Source organism: Theileria annulata, chromosome 2 (assembly GCF_000003225.4).
Source record: "Theileria annulata chromosome 2, complete sequence, *** SEQUENCING IN PROGRESS ***".
Taxonomy (NCBI): Eukaryota; Apicomplexa; class Aconoidasida; order Piroplasmida; family Theileriidae; genus Theileria; species Theileria annulata.
In genome coordinates this window covers 1,545,117-1,561,198 of record NC_011099.1, presented here as the reverse complement: position 1 = coordinate 1,561,198, position 16,082 = coordinate 1,545,117, and the positions used below count along the sequence as shown (strand labels likewise).

General features: G+C 28.3%; 14 protein-coding genes across 14 annotated transcripts, besides 14 other annotated features; 5 read left to right on the top strand and 9 right to left on the bottom strand.

The window, feature by feature from the left end:
* Nucleotides 1-193: 193 nt before the first annotated feature.
* On the top strand, nt 194-1,745 carry TA11870 (sun-family protein, putative; the record flags this gene model as incomplete). The annotated part of the gene is made up of 6 exons (XM_947423.1): nt 194-659; nt 756-898; nt 935-1,063; nt 1,094-1,189; nt 1,224-1,304; nt 1,509-1,745. 6 exons carry the CDS (start codon nt 194-196, stop codon nt 1,743-1,745), a joined length of 1,152 nt encoding a protein of 383 aa, XP_952516.1.
* Nucleotides 1,746-1,866: 121 nt separating this feature from the next.
* Nucleotides 1,867-2,584, top strand: TA11875 (uncharacterized protein; the record flags this gene model as incomplete). The annotated part of the gene is made up of 4 exons (XM_947422.1): nt 1,867-2,154; nt 2,243-2,371; nt 2,430-2,500; nt 2,533-2,584. 4 exons carry the CDS (start codon nt 1,867-1,869, stop codon nt 2,582-2,584), a joined length of 540 nt encoding a protein of 179 aa, XP_952515.1.
* Nucleotides 1,972-2,031: a sequence feature (4 probable transmembrane helices predicted for TA11875 by TMHMM2.0 at aa 36-55, 70-92, 113-135 and 139-161).
* Nucleotides 2,074-2,142: a sequence feature (4 probable transmembrane helices predicted for TA11875 by TMHMM2.0 at aa 36-55, 70-92, 113-135 and 139-161).
* Nucleotides 2,291-2,359: a sequence feature (4 probable transmembrane helices predicted for TA11875 by TMHMM2.0 at aa 36-55, 70-92, 113-135 and 139-161).
* Nucleotides 2,369-2,371: a sequence feature (4 probable transmembrane helices predicted for TA11875 by TMHMM2.0 at aa 36-55, 70-92, 113-135 and 139-161).
* Nucleotides 2,430-2,495: a sequence feature (4 probable transmembrane helices predicted for TA11875 by TMHMM2.0 at aa 36-55, 70-92, 113-135 and 139-161).
* A 214-nt stretch (nt 2,585-2,798) lies between the features above and the next one.
* TA11880 (DNA-directed RNA polymerase 2 subunit, putative) lies at nt 2,799-3,473 on the top strand (the record flags this gene model as incomplete). The annotated part of the gene is made up of 3 exons (XM_947421.1): nt 2,799-2,827; nt 2,898-3,041; nt 3,143-3,473. 3 exons carry the CDS (start codon nt 2,799-2,801, stop codon nt 3,471-3,473), a joined length of 504 nt encoding a protein of 167 aa, XP_952514.1.
* A 149-nt stretch (nt 3,474-3,622) lies between these two features.
* On the bottom strand, nt 3,623-4,082 carry TA11885 (uncharacterized protein; the record flags this gene model as incomplete). The annotated part of the gene is made up of 2 exons (XM_947420.1): nt 3,623-3,862; nt 3,927-4,082. The coding sequence occupies 2 exons, from the start codon at nt 4,080-4,082 to the stop codon at nt 3,623-3,625; spliced, it is 396 nt and encodes a 131-aa protein (XP_952513.1).
* A 487-nt stretch (nt 4,083-4,569) lies between these two features.
* TA11890 (uncharacterized protein) lies at nt 4,570-5,279 on the bottom strand (the record flags this gene model as incomplete). Its single annotated transcript, XM_947419.1, has 4 exons — nt 4,570-4,602; nt 4,680-4,754; nt 4,801-4,879; nt 4,936-5,279. The coding sequence occupies 4 exons, from the start codon at nt 5,277-5,279 to the stop codon at nt 4,570-4,572; spliced, it is 531 nt and encodes a 176-aa protein (XP_952512.1).
* Nucleotides 5,193-5,279: a sequence feature (Signal anchor predicted for TA11890 by SignalP 2.0 HMM (Signal peptide probability 0.208, signal anchor probability 0.686) with cleavage site probability 0.089 between residues 29 and 30).
* Nucleotides 5,202-5,261: a sequence feature (1 probable transmembrane helix predicted for TA11890 by TMHMM2.0 at aa 7-26).
* Nucleotides 5,280-5,519: 240 nt separating the features above from the next.
* Nucleotides 5,520-6,656, top strand: TA11895 (transcriptional regulator, putative; the record flags this gene model as incomplete). The annotated part of the gene is made up of 6 exons (XM_947418.1): nt 5,520-5,557; nt 5,596-5,673; nt 5,780-5,869; nt 5,937-6,152; nt 6,181-6,250; nt 6,294-6,656. 6 exons carry the CDS (start codon nt 5,520-5,522, stop codon nt 6,654-6,656), a joined length of 855 nt encoding a protein of 284 aa, XP_952511.1.
* Nucleotides 6,657-7,707: 1,051 nt separating this feature from the next.
* TA11900 (uncharacterized protein) lies at nt 7,708-8,469 on the bottom strand (the record flags this gene model as incomplete). Its single annotated transcript, XM_947417.1, has 1 exon — nt 7,708-8,469. The coding sequence occupies one exon, from the start codon at nt 8,467-8,469 to the stop codon at nt 7,708-7,710; it is 762 nt and encodes a 253-aa protein (XP_952510.1).
* Nucleotides 8,470-8,757: 288 nt separating this feature from the next.
* Nucleotides 8,758-9,357, bottom strand: TA11905 (uncharacterized protein; the record flags this gene model as incomplete). Its single annotated transcript, XM_947416.1, has 2 exons — nt 8,758-8,884; nt 9,077-9,357. 2 exons carry the CDS (start codon nt 9,355-9,357, stop codon nt 8,758-8,760), a joined length of 408 nt encoding a protein of 135 aa, XP_952509.1.
* Nucleotides 9,307-9,357: a sequence feature (Signal peptide predicted for TA11905 by SignalP 2.0 HMM (Signal peptide probability 0.978, signal anchor probability 0.000) with cleavage site probability 0.468 between residues 17 and 18).
* A 368-nt stretch (nt 9,358-9,725) lies between these two features.
* TA11910 (uncharacterized protein) lies at nt 9,726-10,487 on the bottom strand (the record flags this gene model as incomplete). The annotated part of the gene is made up of 1 exon (XM_947415.1): nt 9,726-10,487. One exon carries the CDS (start codon nt 10,485-10,487, stop codon nt 9,726-9,728), a length of 762 nt encoding a protein of 253 aa, XP_952508.1.
* A 604-nt stretch (nt 10,488-11,091) lies between these two features.
* Nucleotides 11,092-12,153, bottom strand: TA11915 (uncharacterized protein; the record flags this gene model as incomplete). The annotated part of the gene is made up of 1 exon (XM_947414.1): nt 11,092-12,153. The coding sequence occupies one exon, from the start codon at nt 12,151-12,153 to the stop codon at nt 11,092-11,094; it is 1,062 nt and encodes a 353-aa protein (XP_952507.1).
* Nucleotides 12,088-12,153: a sequence feature (Signal peptide predicted for TA11915 by SignalP 2.0 HMM (Signal peptide probability 0.900, signal anchor probability 0.000) with cleavage site probability 0.847 between residues 22 and 23).
* A 382-nt stretch (nt 12,154-12,535) lies between these two features.
* On the top strand, nt 12,536-12,835 carry TA11930 (uncharacterized protein; the record flags this gene model as incomplete). The annotated part of the gene is made up of 1 exon (XM_947413.1): nt 12,536-12,835. One exon carries the CDS (start codon nt 12,536-12,538, stop codon nt 12,833-12,835), a length of 300 nt encoding a protein of 99 aa, XP_952506.1.
* Nucleotides 12,545-12,613: a sequence feature (3 probable transmembrane helices predicted for TA11930 by TMHMM2.0 at aa 4-26, 33-55 and 75-92).
* Nucleotides 12,632-12,700: a sequence feature (3 probable transmembrane helices predicted for TA11930 by TMHMM2.0 at aa 4-26, 33-55 and 75-92).
* Nucleotides 12,758-12,811: a sequence feature (3 probable transmembrane helices predicted for TA11930 by TMHMM2.0 at aa 4-26, 33-55 and 75-92).
* Nucleotides 12,836-13,096: 261 nt separating the features above from the next.
* Nucleotides 13,097-13,849, bottom strand: TA11935 (uncharacterized protein; the record flags this gene model as incomplete). Its single annotated transcript, XM_947412.1, has 1 exon — nt 13,097-13,849. The coding sequence occupies one exon, from the start codon at nt 13,847-13,849 to the stop codon at nt 13,097-13,099; it is 753 nt and encodes a 250-aa protein (XP_952505.1).
* Nucleotides 13,784-13,849: a sequence feature (Signal peptide predicted for TA11935 by SignalP 2.0 HMM (Signal peptide probability 0.839, signal anchor probability 0.000) with cleavage site probability 0.581 between residues 22 and 23).
* A 360-nt stretch (nt 13,850-14,209) lies between these two features.
* TA11940 (uncharacterized protein) lies at nt 14,210-14,998 on the bottom strand (the record flags this gene model as incomplete). The annotated part of the gene is made up of 1 exon (XM_947411.1): nt 14,210-14,998. The coding sequence occupies one exon, from the start codon at nt 14,996-14,998 to the stop codon at nt 14,210-14,212; it is 789 nt and encodes a 262-aa protein (XP_952504.1).
* Nucleotides 14,912-14,980: a sequence feature (1 probable transmembrane helix predicted for TA11940 by TMHMM2.0 at aa 7-29).
* Nucleotides 14,999-15,214: 216 nt separating the features above from the next.
* On the bottom strand, nt 15,215-16,009 carry TA11945 (uncharacterized protein; the record flags this gene model as incomplete). Its single annotated transcript, XM_947410.1, has 1 exon — nt 15,215-16,009. One exon carries the CDS (start codon nt 16,007-16,009, stop codon nt 15,215-15,217), a length of 795 nt encoding a protein of 264 aa, XP_952503.1.
* Between the last annotated feature and the right edge of the window lie 73 nt (nt 16,010-16,082).

The window sequence follows — 16,082 nt, the reverse complement described above, 5'->3', positions numbered from 1 at the left end:
TTTTTAGATTTTATTTTTAAACCGTCTACAATGTGTATAATAATTATTTATACAAAATTTATGATTTTATGATTTTTTACGTTTCTAAATTTTCAAAACATGATATAAATATATAATAATATACAAATAGTTTACAAATAGTATAGTAATAGTAGTGATAGTGATAATTATGGTAATGTGTAAGAATTGATGTATGTTGGGAATTAATAGTACTAGGGCGAGGCATTTGGAGAATAGTTTATCGCAGTACTTTAGGATAAACTCGTCTGGGCTTGGGATCTCTTCGTTCCTGAAGTTCTACTTCATGGCTAATAGAGTTTCAACTGGAAATAGGGCCTGGGTTTCACAGCATTTTCGGGAAGTTATGCGCTGGAAACTGTTAATTGAGCATACTAGTCCTAAACCACTGACCTGGACTTCAATTTTGAACACTTATTTGCTCAGTGACCGCTGGCGTCTGATGACCAATAACAAAAGTTTGCCACCTCACGTGAGGTGTTCATTTCCCCAGGAGCTTTTCGAACTCATTGATGAAGAGTACGGACTCGAAAAGGCAATAAAAATATGTAATATTCTTAACGAGGAACCTGTAACTTTCCTGAGAGTTAACACACTCAAACTGTCCAGGGATAAAGCTTACAAATTTTTACTTCATAAAGGTATAGTTTGTACTCTAAATGTACAATTTTATAGTCATTTATTCATTTTTATCTTATTTACCCTTTGTTATATCTAATTGTTAAATGTGATTGTAGGTGTTCCAGTTGAGAAGTGTGTTTTTTCTAATTGTGGTCTTTTTGTCCAAGATAAGCGGAAGCTGTTGGAAAGCCCAGAGTATAAGTCAGGAATCGTTGAAATTCAAGACGAGTCAAGCCAAATAATAGGTCAAAATATCAACGTATGCAGACTAAATCAATAACATTAATGTTTGTAGTGTTCTGAGGGAGATCATGTGTTGGATTTTTGTTGTGGATCAGGTGGAAAATCACTTGTTTTCGGCCCAAAACTGGGAAATAGAGGGCGTATTTACCTTCATGACGTGAATGATAATCTTCTCCAGAAGGTTTGACCTTCTTTCCTCACTCTAATTTAGGCCAAAAAAAGGATGCACAGGGCTGGAATTAGGAACTATTATATACTTGATAGAAATTTAGAAAACATTGAAACATTCTACGGGAAAATGGATTACGTAATTTTTTATTCATTGTTAAATTGAATTATAGGTTATAGTGGATGTTCCTTGTTCTGGAATTGGTGCTTGCAGGACTAATCCTGACCGTAAATGGTCATTTAAGAGAGAAAACGTATTGATATTACATTTATTTATATTAAATTACTATTAGTTATACAATTATTGTACCAAATATTTTCAAATTGTTAAGTCTCGACAACAAATTATGACTATAATTATAGTTTTTATCATCTTTATATTCTTTAATTTACATATTTTAAACCCATATTATACATTTAAGATAAATCTTTAACTAAGTTATTTAACGATTTAATAGTTGAATGGTTTGTTGATGAATCAGAGGTTAATAGTGGAGGAGTCGCTGCCGTTTTTGAAGAAGAACGGGAAATTGGTTTACATTACTTGTAGTATTTTCAAAGCTGAAAACCAGTCACAAGTTGACTTTTTCTCCAAAAAATATAACTTACGCCCTGAAGAACAAATACTTCAACTTCCCGAATCCAGGGGCATGAACGGATACTATATGGCAACACTAGTTAATTCTGTAAATTAGATTTAATTTTCTTTAATTTCTCACTCTACTAATTTTTTGTCTCATTATTATCCATTATTTTTTAAATTCATTGGACTATTCTATAAATTATTGAGCTATTTTGCAAGTGTGTTGTTCTTAGATGATTCCACTTGATGTCGAGTATTATGAACGCCAAGATTCCGAAAAACATAAAATCAAAAGCTTAACGTTTGTAAATAATTTTTCATTAATATTTAAAAATAAGCTCATAATTATCCAACTAGTTATAACAACTATTCACATTTTTCTACACATTTTAATCAGGTTTTTGAGAAGGGATTTTTCAAGATCTGATCTTACCACTTGTTATATGGCACTTTTTTCCGCTTTCATAACTGACGTTATTTGCTTTTACATACCACTAATCCAATACACTGACCTCTCAATAGTATTTTTACACATATCTATCCAACTACTTTTTCCATAAATTAATTATATAAATAGTTTATTATTGAGTAAATAACTTAATTCATTAGTTTGAGGGGTTTCTATTATTTATTCAAAAACAAAAGGGCAGAATCTCAGTTTTTTACTGCTGTAATCTCATTTATTTGATAGTTCTATACATCGGAATTTTAACTTCTTTTTTCTGGAATAACTCACTGGTAATTAAATTAATAGTATATATAGTATATTTGTGGAACACTGGAGATGAATGAGTAGGTTTGGGACATTTTGGGAAACTGGACTCTTGTGGGAGTATTCCTCACGGTTTTGTGGCTTCCTTTTAACAGGTTTTTTGAAAAATTATATAAAAGTAATTTAGGAAATATTTTATATTAAGTATCGCAACTTCGCTCATAAATCGTAAATCTTAGCGTAATCAATTTGTTTTAGTGGTTTGCCTCAAAATCAGGTCGGATTCTAAGTTTTTAAATTCTAAACCCGAGGAAGCTAATTGAAAGGATAAATATTTACTAAACACTTATTATAATGGATGTGATTTATTATTATTATTTTGAATTTTTTCCCCATGGGGTATTGAATTCCTTTTTTTAATTTAATTTTTTATTTTTATGTAGTATTTGTATCATGACTGAAATAAACTTTTGCCCTGAATGGTTCCTACCATATATAAATTGATGATTTCCAATTATTAGATATTTTATATCTGAGTTAATGATGTTTTAGTAATAACATTTTGTATGCAAAGGCGGATATTCTTAAGAGGCAGTTAAGGTACTTTTGTAGGCAATGTGACTTTTCGAGGATTTCCGACTCCAAAAGCTCCGAGGATAACTGTATATATCGCACCGACTATAATATCGCCGGAAAGTATCTACCATATGCTAACCATATATAACACTAGTTAACTATAATGTTAGTTATAGTAATACATATATGATGCGATGAAATATTAACTGGATTATGTGTAGGGAGAATATATTTGTATCACCGATGGTGGTTAAGGATCCCACATTGGGTAGAACTACACGTTGGAGGTGTTTAAAGTGCGGCCACCAGAAGGCCGTTTTCTTCCAGCTTCCAGAGAGAGTTACTGACGATGCCATGATGCTCGTGTTTGTCTGCTGTAACCCAGGATGCGGATACTACTCAAACCAGCTCCACGACGACGGGAAGGTTGAACTGGCCAAAGAATTTAGTAACTTCGACAAGAGCAAGTTCCAGTTCATTGAACAGGATATGGAAAAATACACTAGAACTCTCGATGATTTCAATCAAAATGATATGGAATCCATCTTATAACATTACATTTTAACTTCAATTCACTATCAATTACGTTTAATTTTACTTAATTTTAACTGTTTTATACCAATTTTACTTTTAGTTAGTATTATTTTACTAGAGTCTATGTCGATTTACAGTATTTTGGGAATTTATTAGCAGTGTAATCATCAGTCTGGAGGATACATTTCCAGAAGTTGTTGGAGAGAGTATTTTTCAGAGGGTTTTCCAATCTCTTCGTTTACGCAGTTGTGGATGTCTGAAGTCCACTTTACAAGGCTTTCCCGAGACTCAGCTTTAGGAGGAAAACGTTTATAAATATCAACTAGGCTATCCCTGCACACTGAACAGGGATACATATCAGCAAATGAATACAAAAAAGCCAAGGTTTTCAACTTGGTATCCTCATCCTAATCAATAATTTGTATAACTATATAATAATCAGAATGTATCTATGTGTAAGTATTTTGTTACAGGCGTTTTGGGGTATTTTGACGCTAAAGTGTGTAGGAAAAGCCAACCAGCATTACCAAGTTCACCTCTATCTGGAGGATATTTACGTGTTGACTTGATGGAAGGATCCCTGTCAAAACAAGAAGGATCTACGCATCTTTTATACACATCTTCCATCAAATTATAATATAAGAATTTATAATCAAAACATAATATATTAATATTATATTGATGAAATAATGATATTACAGTATTAAAATGTTAATAAAATGTCAATATTAAATTTTGTTATAAGGTTATGAATAATTTGAACCCTCACAAACCAATTTAGCAACAGATTCCTCTTTTCTAGGTAAACAAAATTATTATTTTTTTAATTTTCAAAAATATTTACATAAATATTGTTATATAATTGAATAATGTGTTAGATAATAACTTCGGTGACTCTTTGGATGTGTGTTTTTTAATGGAATCTTTGGGTGTCATTAGTCTTTCAACCTAAAATTTTTTGCAATCGTATGGAAGATTTGGATCATTATTTACCTCTTTTCCTAGTGAAGATAGGTTATCCTACGCAAATAGTGTTATTAAATGTTTGAACTTACGTATATAGATTTGAGTCTAATTTTTGAGGAGACTAAAAACCAAAGATTTCAAGTGTAAACTAACTCTCAGATTCCATCCTTTGAAGTTCATCCTAAAGTAATATTACCGTTATAGTATTAACTAATAAATAATTATTTTAGATTATATAATTCTGAATGTGTAAAATACTTCAAAATAATTTTCATAAGGATCTTCAGTGAATGAGTTTAGTTCGGTTGAGTTTTTAACAATATCTCCAACATTCTGATCAGAATATTAGTGAAAATAACATTTTAAAACTCAAATTTACAATCAATACCTCTTTAACGTCTATTGAAACAGTTGATTGTGGACTTGATCTCTTGAGCTGAGTTACATATAAACTCTCCCTGAAATATCATTTTCATAGTAATTATTAGTAAAAAGGTATAAAAATTTATTTTACCTTATTTTGCCTTCATTTGCCGGTTCAGAAACCTGTGTAAACCTGTTATGTGTGTAGGAATCGTGATTTGGAATGGTCTTGATAATGTCACCAAACTTCAAAATTTCATCCCTAGTGAGCTTGTATAATTCTTGAAACTCCTGTGAAAAATAAATTAATTCTTGAATTACTTTGAGGTTAGTTCTTGCCTTCTCAACTGATTCCAACAAAGATGATGAAATCGAATGATTATCTGATCCAAATTTACAAAAAATAAATTTATTTGAAATTGAAAAAAATAAAATAATAAGAAAACATATAAAACTCATTACAGATTTGTAATAATTTATAGAAACAACAATCATACACTACAAGATGATGTGTGAAATCGTGAATAAATCAAAATTAACTAATGATCATTAAAGATTCTTATATAATACTTTTATATTCTTTTTATTCTTAAATCTTATCCAGATTTGATAATAATGTGTAATGTGTAATCTATACAACATGTTTATTAACATGATAAAATTCCAAAATATAACATCAAACTAATATCACTCTCATTTATTGATTTTAGCCCTTTTGAAATGCTTTATGATAGAATGGCTCAGATACTTCTTTTGAAGGAGGAATTTCCTCGGTGTATGTTTTAACAGTTTTTAAATAATTTCAAGTTAGGGCAAAGGCTTTCAGATCAACCGTATTTACATTACCTCTTAAGTCAATTTTTGGGAGGTCCAAATGCATACTAGAAATGTACCTTATTTTATCAAATTTATTACCATATTTACCTAAATTATATTTTTAATACGTTAGTTTATGAACACTTAACACATAAATGGTGGTCAAATTGACTTTTTAGAACAATCCCCAAGGAATATCCAATCGAGAGAGTGTCATTTAGGATGCTAAACCCTGTTCCTCACTACTGGTCTGATGGAGATTTGATTAGGTAATCTTCCAACTTATTAAACACGATTATTCAATATTCAAAATTTAGATCGTTGTAATAATTTTAGGTATCCGAAGGAGTTGTATGAGAAGCCACTGGTAGATGTGGTTTGGGGTGTAGTTTCAAAGTTTGTGGATTACGACAAGTATGTCTCGGGCAAAAGGCTACACGAAGATGAGGGTGAAAAAAAATTGGTAGAATCGTTCAATAAATTGAAGCAAAACATCGTTCATGCGCTTAACAACCCGCCAAAAACTGCCATTACTCACTTAAATTCAATGAGGTTAGCTTGTTTAACCAACTTTTTCCAGCGATGATAGGGTTCGAGAGGTCTTGGAGTCAGATTCCGAGCTTTTTAAACTCATTTTCAAGTGTGAAACGGTAAGCTATTTCCATCAATCAACCTAATTACATAATTTATTAGCTGAGTGAAGTGGTGAAATTAACCAAAAAGAGACTAAATGAGGGAGAAGAACGCCTTTCGACTTCGATCAGAAATATGAAAAAAACTGAAAATATTTTCTCAGATTTGGAAGAAAATATTAAATACATCAAGCAAATTTCAACTGGGCACACATTCAACTTCTCTCTTGACGCAAAGAAAACAATAGGCAAGACCCTAAAAACAGAAATTGAGAAGCTTCGTAAGAGGATTAAAAATACCAAAGAATCAGTTCGCTCGGGAAAAAAAAGATATAAAGAGGTTAAAGATGATCTATTTGAGCTATTTAAGAGGGCAAATTTACTCAACATTCTTTATTTATCTTTGGAAAATGAACCAGATTGATTTTGACATTTTATTATCGGAGAAACTGTATCAATCGATTTAAAACAATTAATATTTTAAGTTTTATTTCAATTTTTTATTTATGTTTTTAATTACCTCAGTATTTTCTCTATCAATTCTGTAAAGAGTTCTCATAGATTCCCCCGCATATATTCTTTGTCACTCCTCTTCATATTTTCAAAAAATCTTTATTATAGAGAATTCTCAATAGAGACGGAGATTTGAACTAGCCTAGGACTACCTACCAGTCCATTTATAATAACTTTAGAGAAATGCTTCACCTTGGCCAATGAAAACTAATCATAATAATTGCCTCAAATGTTAAGAGTCATTTCAGGATTTGAATCTACATGTATATTTTAACTGACGATACCTACTAATAACTAACGTTTGAAAATAAACGGTGAAGTCCTCATGCTATACAGGGTTCCTAACTACTAGTGAACTTGCATAACAATATATATATAACGCTGGAACATAATCTCAATTCTATAATATTTAACATATTTAAATTAAATGTATTTATATGAATTTAGAAAATTAAGAATATTTATATTTTGATATTTCTGGGTTAAGTGTCTAATCATCTAGTTTTGTACAATTTCCTCAAATTATAATATTCATGCCCAGCACATTCAATCATAGAATTTAAATCAGTAATATCTGAAATAGTTAATTTTAAAATTATTGTATCCGCATTTTGTTTGATATTAATAATCCATGATATTCAATATGTGTAACAATAAGTCTGATTTTATAAAAGTAATATTAACTGAGATACTGCTTTAAATATTTGACTGCATTTAGTTTTATGTTTTAATTATTAACTCGTAAAGAAAGTTAATAACTGCATTTGTAAAGTAAATTGTTGTAATAAAGTTAAAATGTGATAATTAATTGAATTTTTAAAAATACTCTCATTTATTGATTAAATAGATAAAACATTTGAACTTATATATTTGTTTAAAATTCGAATTTTAATAGAATAACTCATTGTGGATATGGATCTATAATAATATCACCTCAGTTTAGATATTCTAAAATGTCATTATTAAATGGCTGTTTCGTTCATTATAACTTCTATATCAAGAGCATTTAATTCTAAATAAAATCGGCTTTTATTTATTTCTTTCCATTCATCATCTTCTTTCATAAAATATTGATTTATCGATTCTTGTGTGCCGTTAACAATTACATTAACTAATTTTGTTGTAGTTAACTCTCCATGAACTATCACAAATGCTGCATTATGAGCGGGATGTTCATGTTGCCAAATTAGATGAGAATCATCATAAACCGCTACTAATTTTAAATCATCTTTGGGGTGAAGAATATATGCAGGAAGTCCATACAAATTATGTGTTTCTATATTAAACGTATTTTCATCAATACCAAGAGCTATATCTAATTTTCGTTCAAATTTAAGTAATTCTTTCATTAATAAATAAGTATCTCCAGTAACACTACTCCATGCTCCACCTATATAAGCAAGAAATAGATTTCTTTGATCTTCAGGACTTACAACTACTATATTAATTAATCTATCCACATCATATAGATATGTTATAAAAACATAATCAACCTTTTCTGGTTCTTCGCATTTGAACAAAACACTAGGACCATCGCTCACGCTTGTTATATTCGTCCACTGATTTGGGGAAAGCAATTTAACTTTATAATCTCCCTTCTCAAAACTAGAAATCGTGAACCTATTACATTTTCTAATGTTTATTGTGTGATCTGATGTCACGAATTTGTTAAAACGTATAATTACAAATGATAAAATAATTAAGTTTATATTTAAAAAATTCATATTGATTAGTAATAATAATTGGTTTAATCTAATGCATAAACATATGATTTTAAAATATTAAAAATTGAATATTTTCAAATAATTAGTAATACATATTTTTGGAAAAACAGTAAATTAATCTAAGATATGATTTTCATAACTTTGTTCTAATTATATATTATGAACCCAATCATCCATATTCTTGATCTATTAATCTATGTTAAAACTAGGGTAAGTGATCTGGTGCACCTTGTATTCTCAACATCTTTTCTATATCGAACATGTTCAAAGATGCATAAAGGTGATCAATTATATTTGAATGTATTTATTATTCGACTTTTTCAAAAAATAATTCATCACAATACCAAAAATTTTATCATCATATTGACCATTCGGATATTTCAGATCATGTAAATTATTGCTAAGTCCCATATTTCTATTCAATTTCTAAGATTAAAATATCTCAATTTATAAAAAAGAATATTCTAATATGTAGAAAATAGTTCAAAATTATTTATTAATTTATTTAAAATTTAAAACTACAAAATATTTAGATAGATTTTGTCATTAAAGTAATAAAAAATCTCTCTTTGAAGATTAAAGCAAAATAAAAGCTGTTTAATTTAACATGATAAATATAGAGTTATTATGTGTGTAGGAATCGTGATTTGGAATGGTCTTGATAATGTCACCAAACTTCAAAATTTCATCCCTAGTGAGCTTGTATAATTCTTGAAACTCCTGTGAAAAATAAATTAATTCTTGAATTACTTTGAGGTTAGTTCTTGCCTTCTCAACTGATTCCAACAAAGATGATGAAATCGAATGATTATCTGATCCAAATTTACAAAAAATAAATTTATTTGAAATTGAAAAAAATAAAATAATAAGAAAACATATAAAACTCATTACAGATTTGTAATAATTTATAGAAACAACAATCATACACTACAAGATGATGTGTGAAATCGTGAATAAATCAAAATTAACTAATGATCATTAAAGATTCTTATATAATACTTTTATATTCTTTTTATTCTTAAATCTTATCCAGATTTGATAATAATGTGTAATGTGTAATCTATACAACATGTTTACTAACATGATAAAATTCCAAAAAATAACATCAAACTAATATCACTCTCATTTATTGATTTAATTAATAAAACATTTGAACTTATATATTTGTTTAAAATTCGAATTTTAATAGAATATTTCATTGTGGATATGGATCTATAATAATATCACTTCAGTTTATATATTCCAAAATCTCATTATTAAATGGCTGCTTGGCTCATTAGAACTTCCATATCAAGAGCATTTAATTCTAAGTAAAATTTGCTTTTCGTTATTTCTTTCCATTCATCATCTTCTTTCATAAAATATTGATTTATCGATTCTTGTGTGCCGTTAACAATTACATTAACTAATTTTGTTGTAGTTAACTCTCCATGAACTATCACAAATGCTGCATTATGAGCGGGATGTTCATGTTGCCATATTAGATGATAATTATCATAAACCGCTACTAATTTTAAATTATCTTTAGGGTGAATAATATATGCAGGAAGTCCATACAAATGATGTTTGTCAATATTAAATGTATCTTTATCAAAAACTTCTGCTATATCTAATTTTCGTTCAGTTCTAAGTATTTCTTTCATTGACATATATGTATCATCATCAACTTCAATCCATGCTCCACCTATATAAGCATAATGCACAAATCTGCTATCATCACCATCTCCAACTACTATATTAAGTAATCTCTCCGCACCATATAGATACATTACAAAGACACATTCAACCAGTTCTGGTGCTTCTGATTTAAACACAATATTAGGACCATCGGTTACGCTTGTTATAATCCTCCTATGATTTGGAAAAAGCAATTTAACTTTATATTGTCCTTTTTCATCAGGATTAAGCCTTATCCCTCTGTATCTCCTAATGTTTATTGTTTGATTTGATGTCACGAATTTATTAAAACGTATAATTACAAATGATAAAATAATTAAGTTTATATTTAAAAAATTCATATTGATTAGTAATAAAGACTTTAGATCTAATAAACTAATTGATGATATGATTTTAAAATATTAAAAATTGAATATTTTCAAATAATTAGTAATACATATTTTTGGGAAAACAGTAAATTAATCTAAGATATGATTTTCATAACTTTATTCTAATTATATATTATGAACCCAATCATCCGTATTCTTGATCTATTAATCTATGTTAAAACTAGGGTAAGTGATCTGGTGCACCTTGTATTCTCAACATCTTTTCTATATCGAACATGTTCAAAGATGCATAAAGGTGATCAATTATATTTGAATGTATTTATTATTCGACTTTTTCAAAAAATAATTCATCACAATACCAAAAATTTTATCATCATATTGACCATTCGGATATTTCAGATCATCTAAATTATTGCTAAGTCCCATATTTCTATTCAATTTCTAAGATTAAAATATCTCAATTTATAAAAAAGAATATTCTAATATGTAGAAAATAGTTCAAAATTATTTATTAATTTATTTAAAATTTAAAACTACAAAATATTTAGATAGATTTTATTATACTTTATAATTCAAAATTTGTATTGAACATTTTACTCTACTATCTCTTTTGTTTTTATTTTAACATTTCTTCGTCTAATTCATTCAACTTTGTGTAAAACTCACTTTTGGATACTTTAGTCCATTTCTCATTGATCTTTTCGTAAAATACCTGCTGGCAAAGTAGAGATTGTGTAGGTTCTGCTGAAGCTGTTTCTTGGCACTCTTGTTCAGAATGGTGATCTTCAAATATTGATCTTAATAATGTAGGAATGTACATAATTTCAGGATCTTCATCTGGTGATAAAGATTTTAATTCTTCTTTTAACTTTTCTTTTAATTCTTCTAATTTTTCGTTTTTCATAATTTCTAATTTTTCCAACAACCCTGGTAGACATGGTTCTTTTTGTTCAGCTTCTTTACCATCTTTCAATTCATGATGTCCAGATTCTTCTTTTTCAGAAACCGTATCTCCATCTTCATCAGTTTCATATTTAACATTCGCATTAACAAGTATTGTTGATTGAAGTTCTCCATGAACTATAAGAGAGGTGCATTTAAATGATTGATCTTTAGACATCCAGATGGGTTTTCCATTGTGTAAAACTCCAACTAACTGAAATTCTTCTTTAGGTAAAAATACAGTTCCTTTTAATCCATGGAGATTATGCTCCTCTATTATAAATGTTCCATCATCTTGAAAGTTATAAATGTCCATATTACGTTCAGTAAGGAATCCATCAAAAATCATTTCATAAATATCCTGATCAATTAAATACCAATTATGTATGAATTTGAAAAAGAATTTGTTTTCAGTTTCGTAGTAATCCTCGGTGGAAATAGTTATATTTATGAGTTTAATTTTACCGTAATATTTTTGTACAGTAACATAATCGATACCTTCATTATCCCCAGAACATTCATATATGATTTTATCAGCTTCTCTGACAGTTTTATATTTATTTCTTGATACAGGAATAGATTTAATAGTCTCTAAAGGCCCTTTCTTTTCTGAGGTATTAATTATCCCTGGATCATTGTGTAGATCTAATAAGTCAATAGTGTCGTCGTCGGATAAAACTAATTTTTTAAAACATATTAAAATAATAAATATTAAATTCATATAAATTCTTGACATTATGTACAAATCTTAAATCGAATGGTGTATAGAATGTGTTCAACAAATATTATAACTATAATTGATCTAAATTGTAGTAACAATATGATAATATTTAGATCAATTAATAGATTGGGGTATAAAAATCATGACCAAATTTTAAAAATTAATATTCATTATACTAAAAATTACTATTTAAATTATCAAAAACAACCTCATTTATATTAGATTCTTCATATAATTCCAAAAGATTCAACACAACACCAAATTCTTCCCATCTATTTAAATCCTTTAAATGCCATTTTAGAAAAAAATAATTCTCATTATTTCTTATTTAATGTCGTGTGTATACCATCAAATTGGGCACATTGGGGTGCTACATTAACAATTATATGTGTTTATTATGTCGAAGATCTCATTATTACACATTAACGGAAATCCTTCCTACACATCAACAATGTGTTGGTCATTATTTATCTTAAATAAATATATTGATAAATGGTTTTATTTGTCTTTTAAGATAACAAAAGCTTCATTATCACTGTTCATTTACATAATAAGTAATACAATTTTGAACCCATATTGTCATGCAAATACAATCAATTTTTTGAACTTAAAACAATTCATATTCTTAATCTATATATTCACGATCAATTATTCTCTAAATTCTTATTATTTAAAATATAACATCGAGAATAACTAAATATTTGAACATTTTAAATTAATAATTCGTCAATTAGTAATAATAACTGTTCGAAACATTTATTCACATTTAATTAATCCATTTTAATATAAAGTTGCGCATTAAATATTTCAAAATCTTGTGTATTCAATACATTATTTATCAAAATTTTTAGCGAATGTCAAATTATAAAATACCACGAATGGTCAAATTTTGATATTATTTCCTAAGCCTCTCGGGATATATTAAACTAAATCATTTCGTTTTCTAATGGTTAGATTCTTATTCCTGTTCCTCTTGTAATATCATTTCATTTAATAATTCATAATAGCGATCTTTTGTAACAGTTTCCCACACACCTTCATTTTTATGGCAGAATAATTCTTCTATTGTATATTCATTAAGTATGTTAGCATAAAGTAATTCATAGTTTCCTTGAAATCCTCTAACTTTTACGAAACCGCATTTGTCCAAAAGATTATTAGCTTCCCAAATAGTCTGGTCATCGTCATATATTCCAACGAGATTGTATTTTTGGTTTGTAATAAACACTGTTGACATGGTTCCGTACACATCTTCATCTGAGATATTAAACGTAACATGGTCCATTTCTCTATCTAAAAATAACAAACGATCTTCATGAGCACAATTGACCAATAAACCAAACTCTTCTGATGTTCGTAGAAACCATTCATCTCCAACCTTTTCATAACGATAAAAATCATTACCATAAAAATGCTGTGAATTTATAAATAATAATGATTTTTCTTCGTAAATTTCATATAATTCAAAAAAGATTGCCCTTTCAGCAAGCAAGGTAGAACTCCAAATGATAGTTTCACCTTCTCTAATAACAGTTACGTGTGGTTGTAAATATAATATAAATAAACGCACATTCAGCGGTCCATCAGTATAACCACTCGTTATCGAACAGTGTTGTTCTGGTACGTTGTTCAAATCAACCTCTATTGAAGTAACACATTTATTTAAAAAGATAAAAAATATAATAAACCTTTTCAGAGATAGATAATTCATAAAATATTTAATTTTTTAAATTAGAAATCAGAAAAAACATACAAAAAATAGAAATCTATAAATTAGTAAACAGTAGCTCAAATCAATATTGAATGAATAATTCAAATGAACTATCAAGATCTTCATAAATTGTAAACTTTTTTGATTCTAAATTCAACTATACCTAATCACAAAACAAAATTTATAATAACATTTATCACTATTATATAATTTATTATATCTAAAACTATAAAACACAATAATCTACAAAATTTTCAACAATTTAATAATTCATTTATTTTAATAATATGAAATAACAATGTAATAGAATGTAAAATTAAATTATGAACCATTAAGCCTATCTAACTTCTATCTAACAAATCATTGATTTTCATCATTTTGAAGCCTGCGTCTTTGTTCTTCCTCAGCATCTAACATTGCTAGAGTTCTGTAAAACGCTGATCTTGTAATATGATACCAGACACCGTTTGAAAAACGAAGGTATATGCGAGATCTTTCACGGTTAGCTCTGATTAGGTTCAGTTGAATTAGATGTGGACGTTGAAGTGTACCATGAACTATAGCTCCTAGACATCTTAAATTCCTATTTCCGAACCATACAAAAGTATTACCGTCAGAAACATTGTGTACACTATATGGTTCTCGTACTACAAACGTGTGTGATTCCAATCCGTGCAATTGATTATGGTGATATTCGAAAGTTTCATGGTCCAAAGGCCCTTTTATATCTAAAATACGCTCAGATCTAATACTAGATTCAATATTTGTAAAACCTCTTTGAGTTATTGATCTCCATGTAGTCGTCGTCCGACGAAAGTAGTGAGTAATATGAAATCCACCATTTATTGTATTAAGTTCCATCAACCTTTCTCTATCATAAGATATTATTAGTCTAATAAACAAAACTCTCTCTAGATATGACCTAGAAGTCCAGACAACTTCATTAAAAAACATAATTCTAGTAACATTTGAATCATGTCTAAATCTAAACATTCTTATGGTTACTGGCCCATTACTTTGATCAGTAACTGATTCAATCAAGTTTTGGTCTGGATTTCGAAGATTAAACACATGGTATGAATGCACAAATTTGGAAAAAAGTACAACATTAAATATTAAAATATAAACATATGCTTTTATGTTAATCATGTTTTATTTTAAATCTGGATGTAAAATAATTTATATACTTTGAATAGAAAATTTAATATATTCTAAGGTTAATTTTGGTACTAAAACACAAAGGAATAAGAATAAACTTGTTTTATTTTTTAATACTTAACCACAAAATTTAAGATTACTGATGATCTAATAATTCAATTTTTTAACCCTCTTAAGATCATCATTATATTATAGTCAAGTGATAAATTATTGATTTTCTTCATCCATTTCATCAGCTATTGCTATTAGCGCTTCTTGATCCAACAGATTTAATTTCTGGTAGAAATATTCTTTTTCAACTAAACTCCATCCATCATCTAATTTTTCAAAAAACAACTCTCTTACATCATTTTCAAGTCTTGTGTTTACGTTAACCATCTTTGATGTTTCAGTATCACCGAAAAATATTATTTTAATACAAGTTTCATCGATATCAGTGAGTTGCCAGATCGTGTCTTGTCCTTGTCTGACTTGATATACCTCAACATTTTCTCTTGGTATGAGTGTCCATGAAGCAAGACCAGATGTGAAGTTAATCCCCAATTCATAATGTTCATCCTCAAATGGATTAAACAAATTAAATATTCTAAGTCTTTTAATTTTATCTAATACCCAGTAAAACCGATGGAATGAAATCTCAGTCCAGATGTTATTTTTAATTTCAATATAATTCGATTCAAAGGAATCAGAGCAATTTGTACTCACCAATGCAATTATTCTGTTTCCGTTTATACTGTAAATATCGACAAGGTTGAGAGAATCTACAGAATTTCGACGATCCCACAAAAGTTGATTGGTTAATGAATCTACTATCATTTTGACAATAAATCCGGCTCTTGGGCAATATGTAGATTTCGAATAAAGTTCTCCGGATTCCGTAACACCTTCTAATATTATTCCATGGTCAACATTTGAGATATCTAAAATTTCATTACACATTGCCAATTTAAATGCAATTACAAATGTGAAAATAACACAATTATAACAGTTAATTATAATCATTATTTATAATTTAAATTGTTTAATAAGGTATAAAAATAAAGTAGAGTGTCAAAAATTGTAGATCTCTTATTTT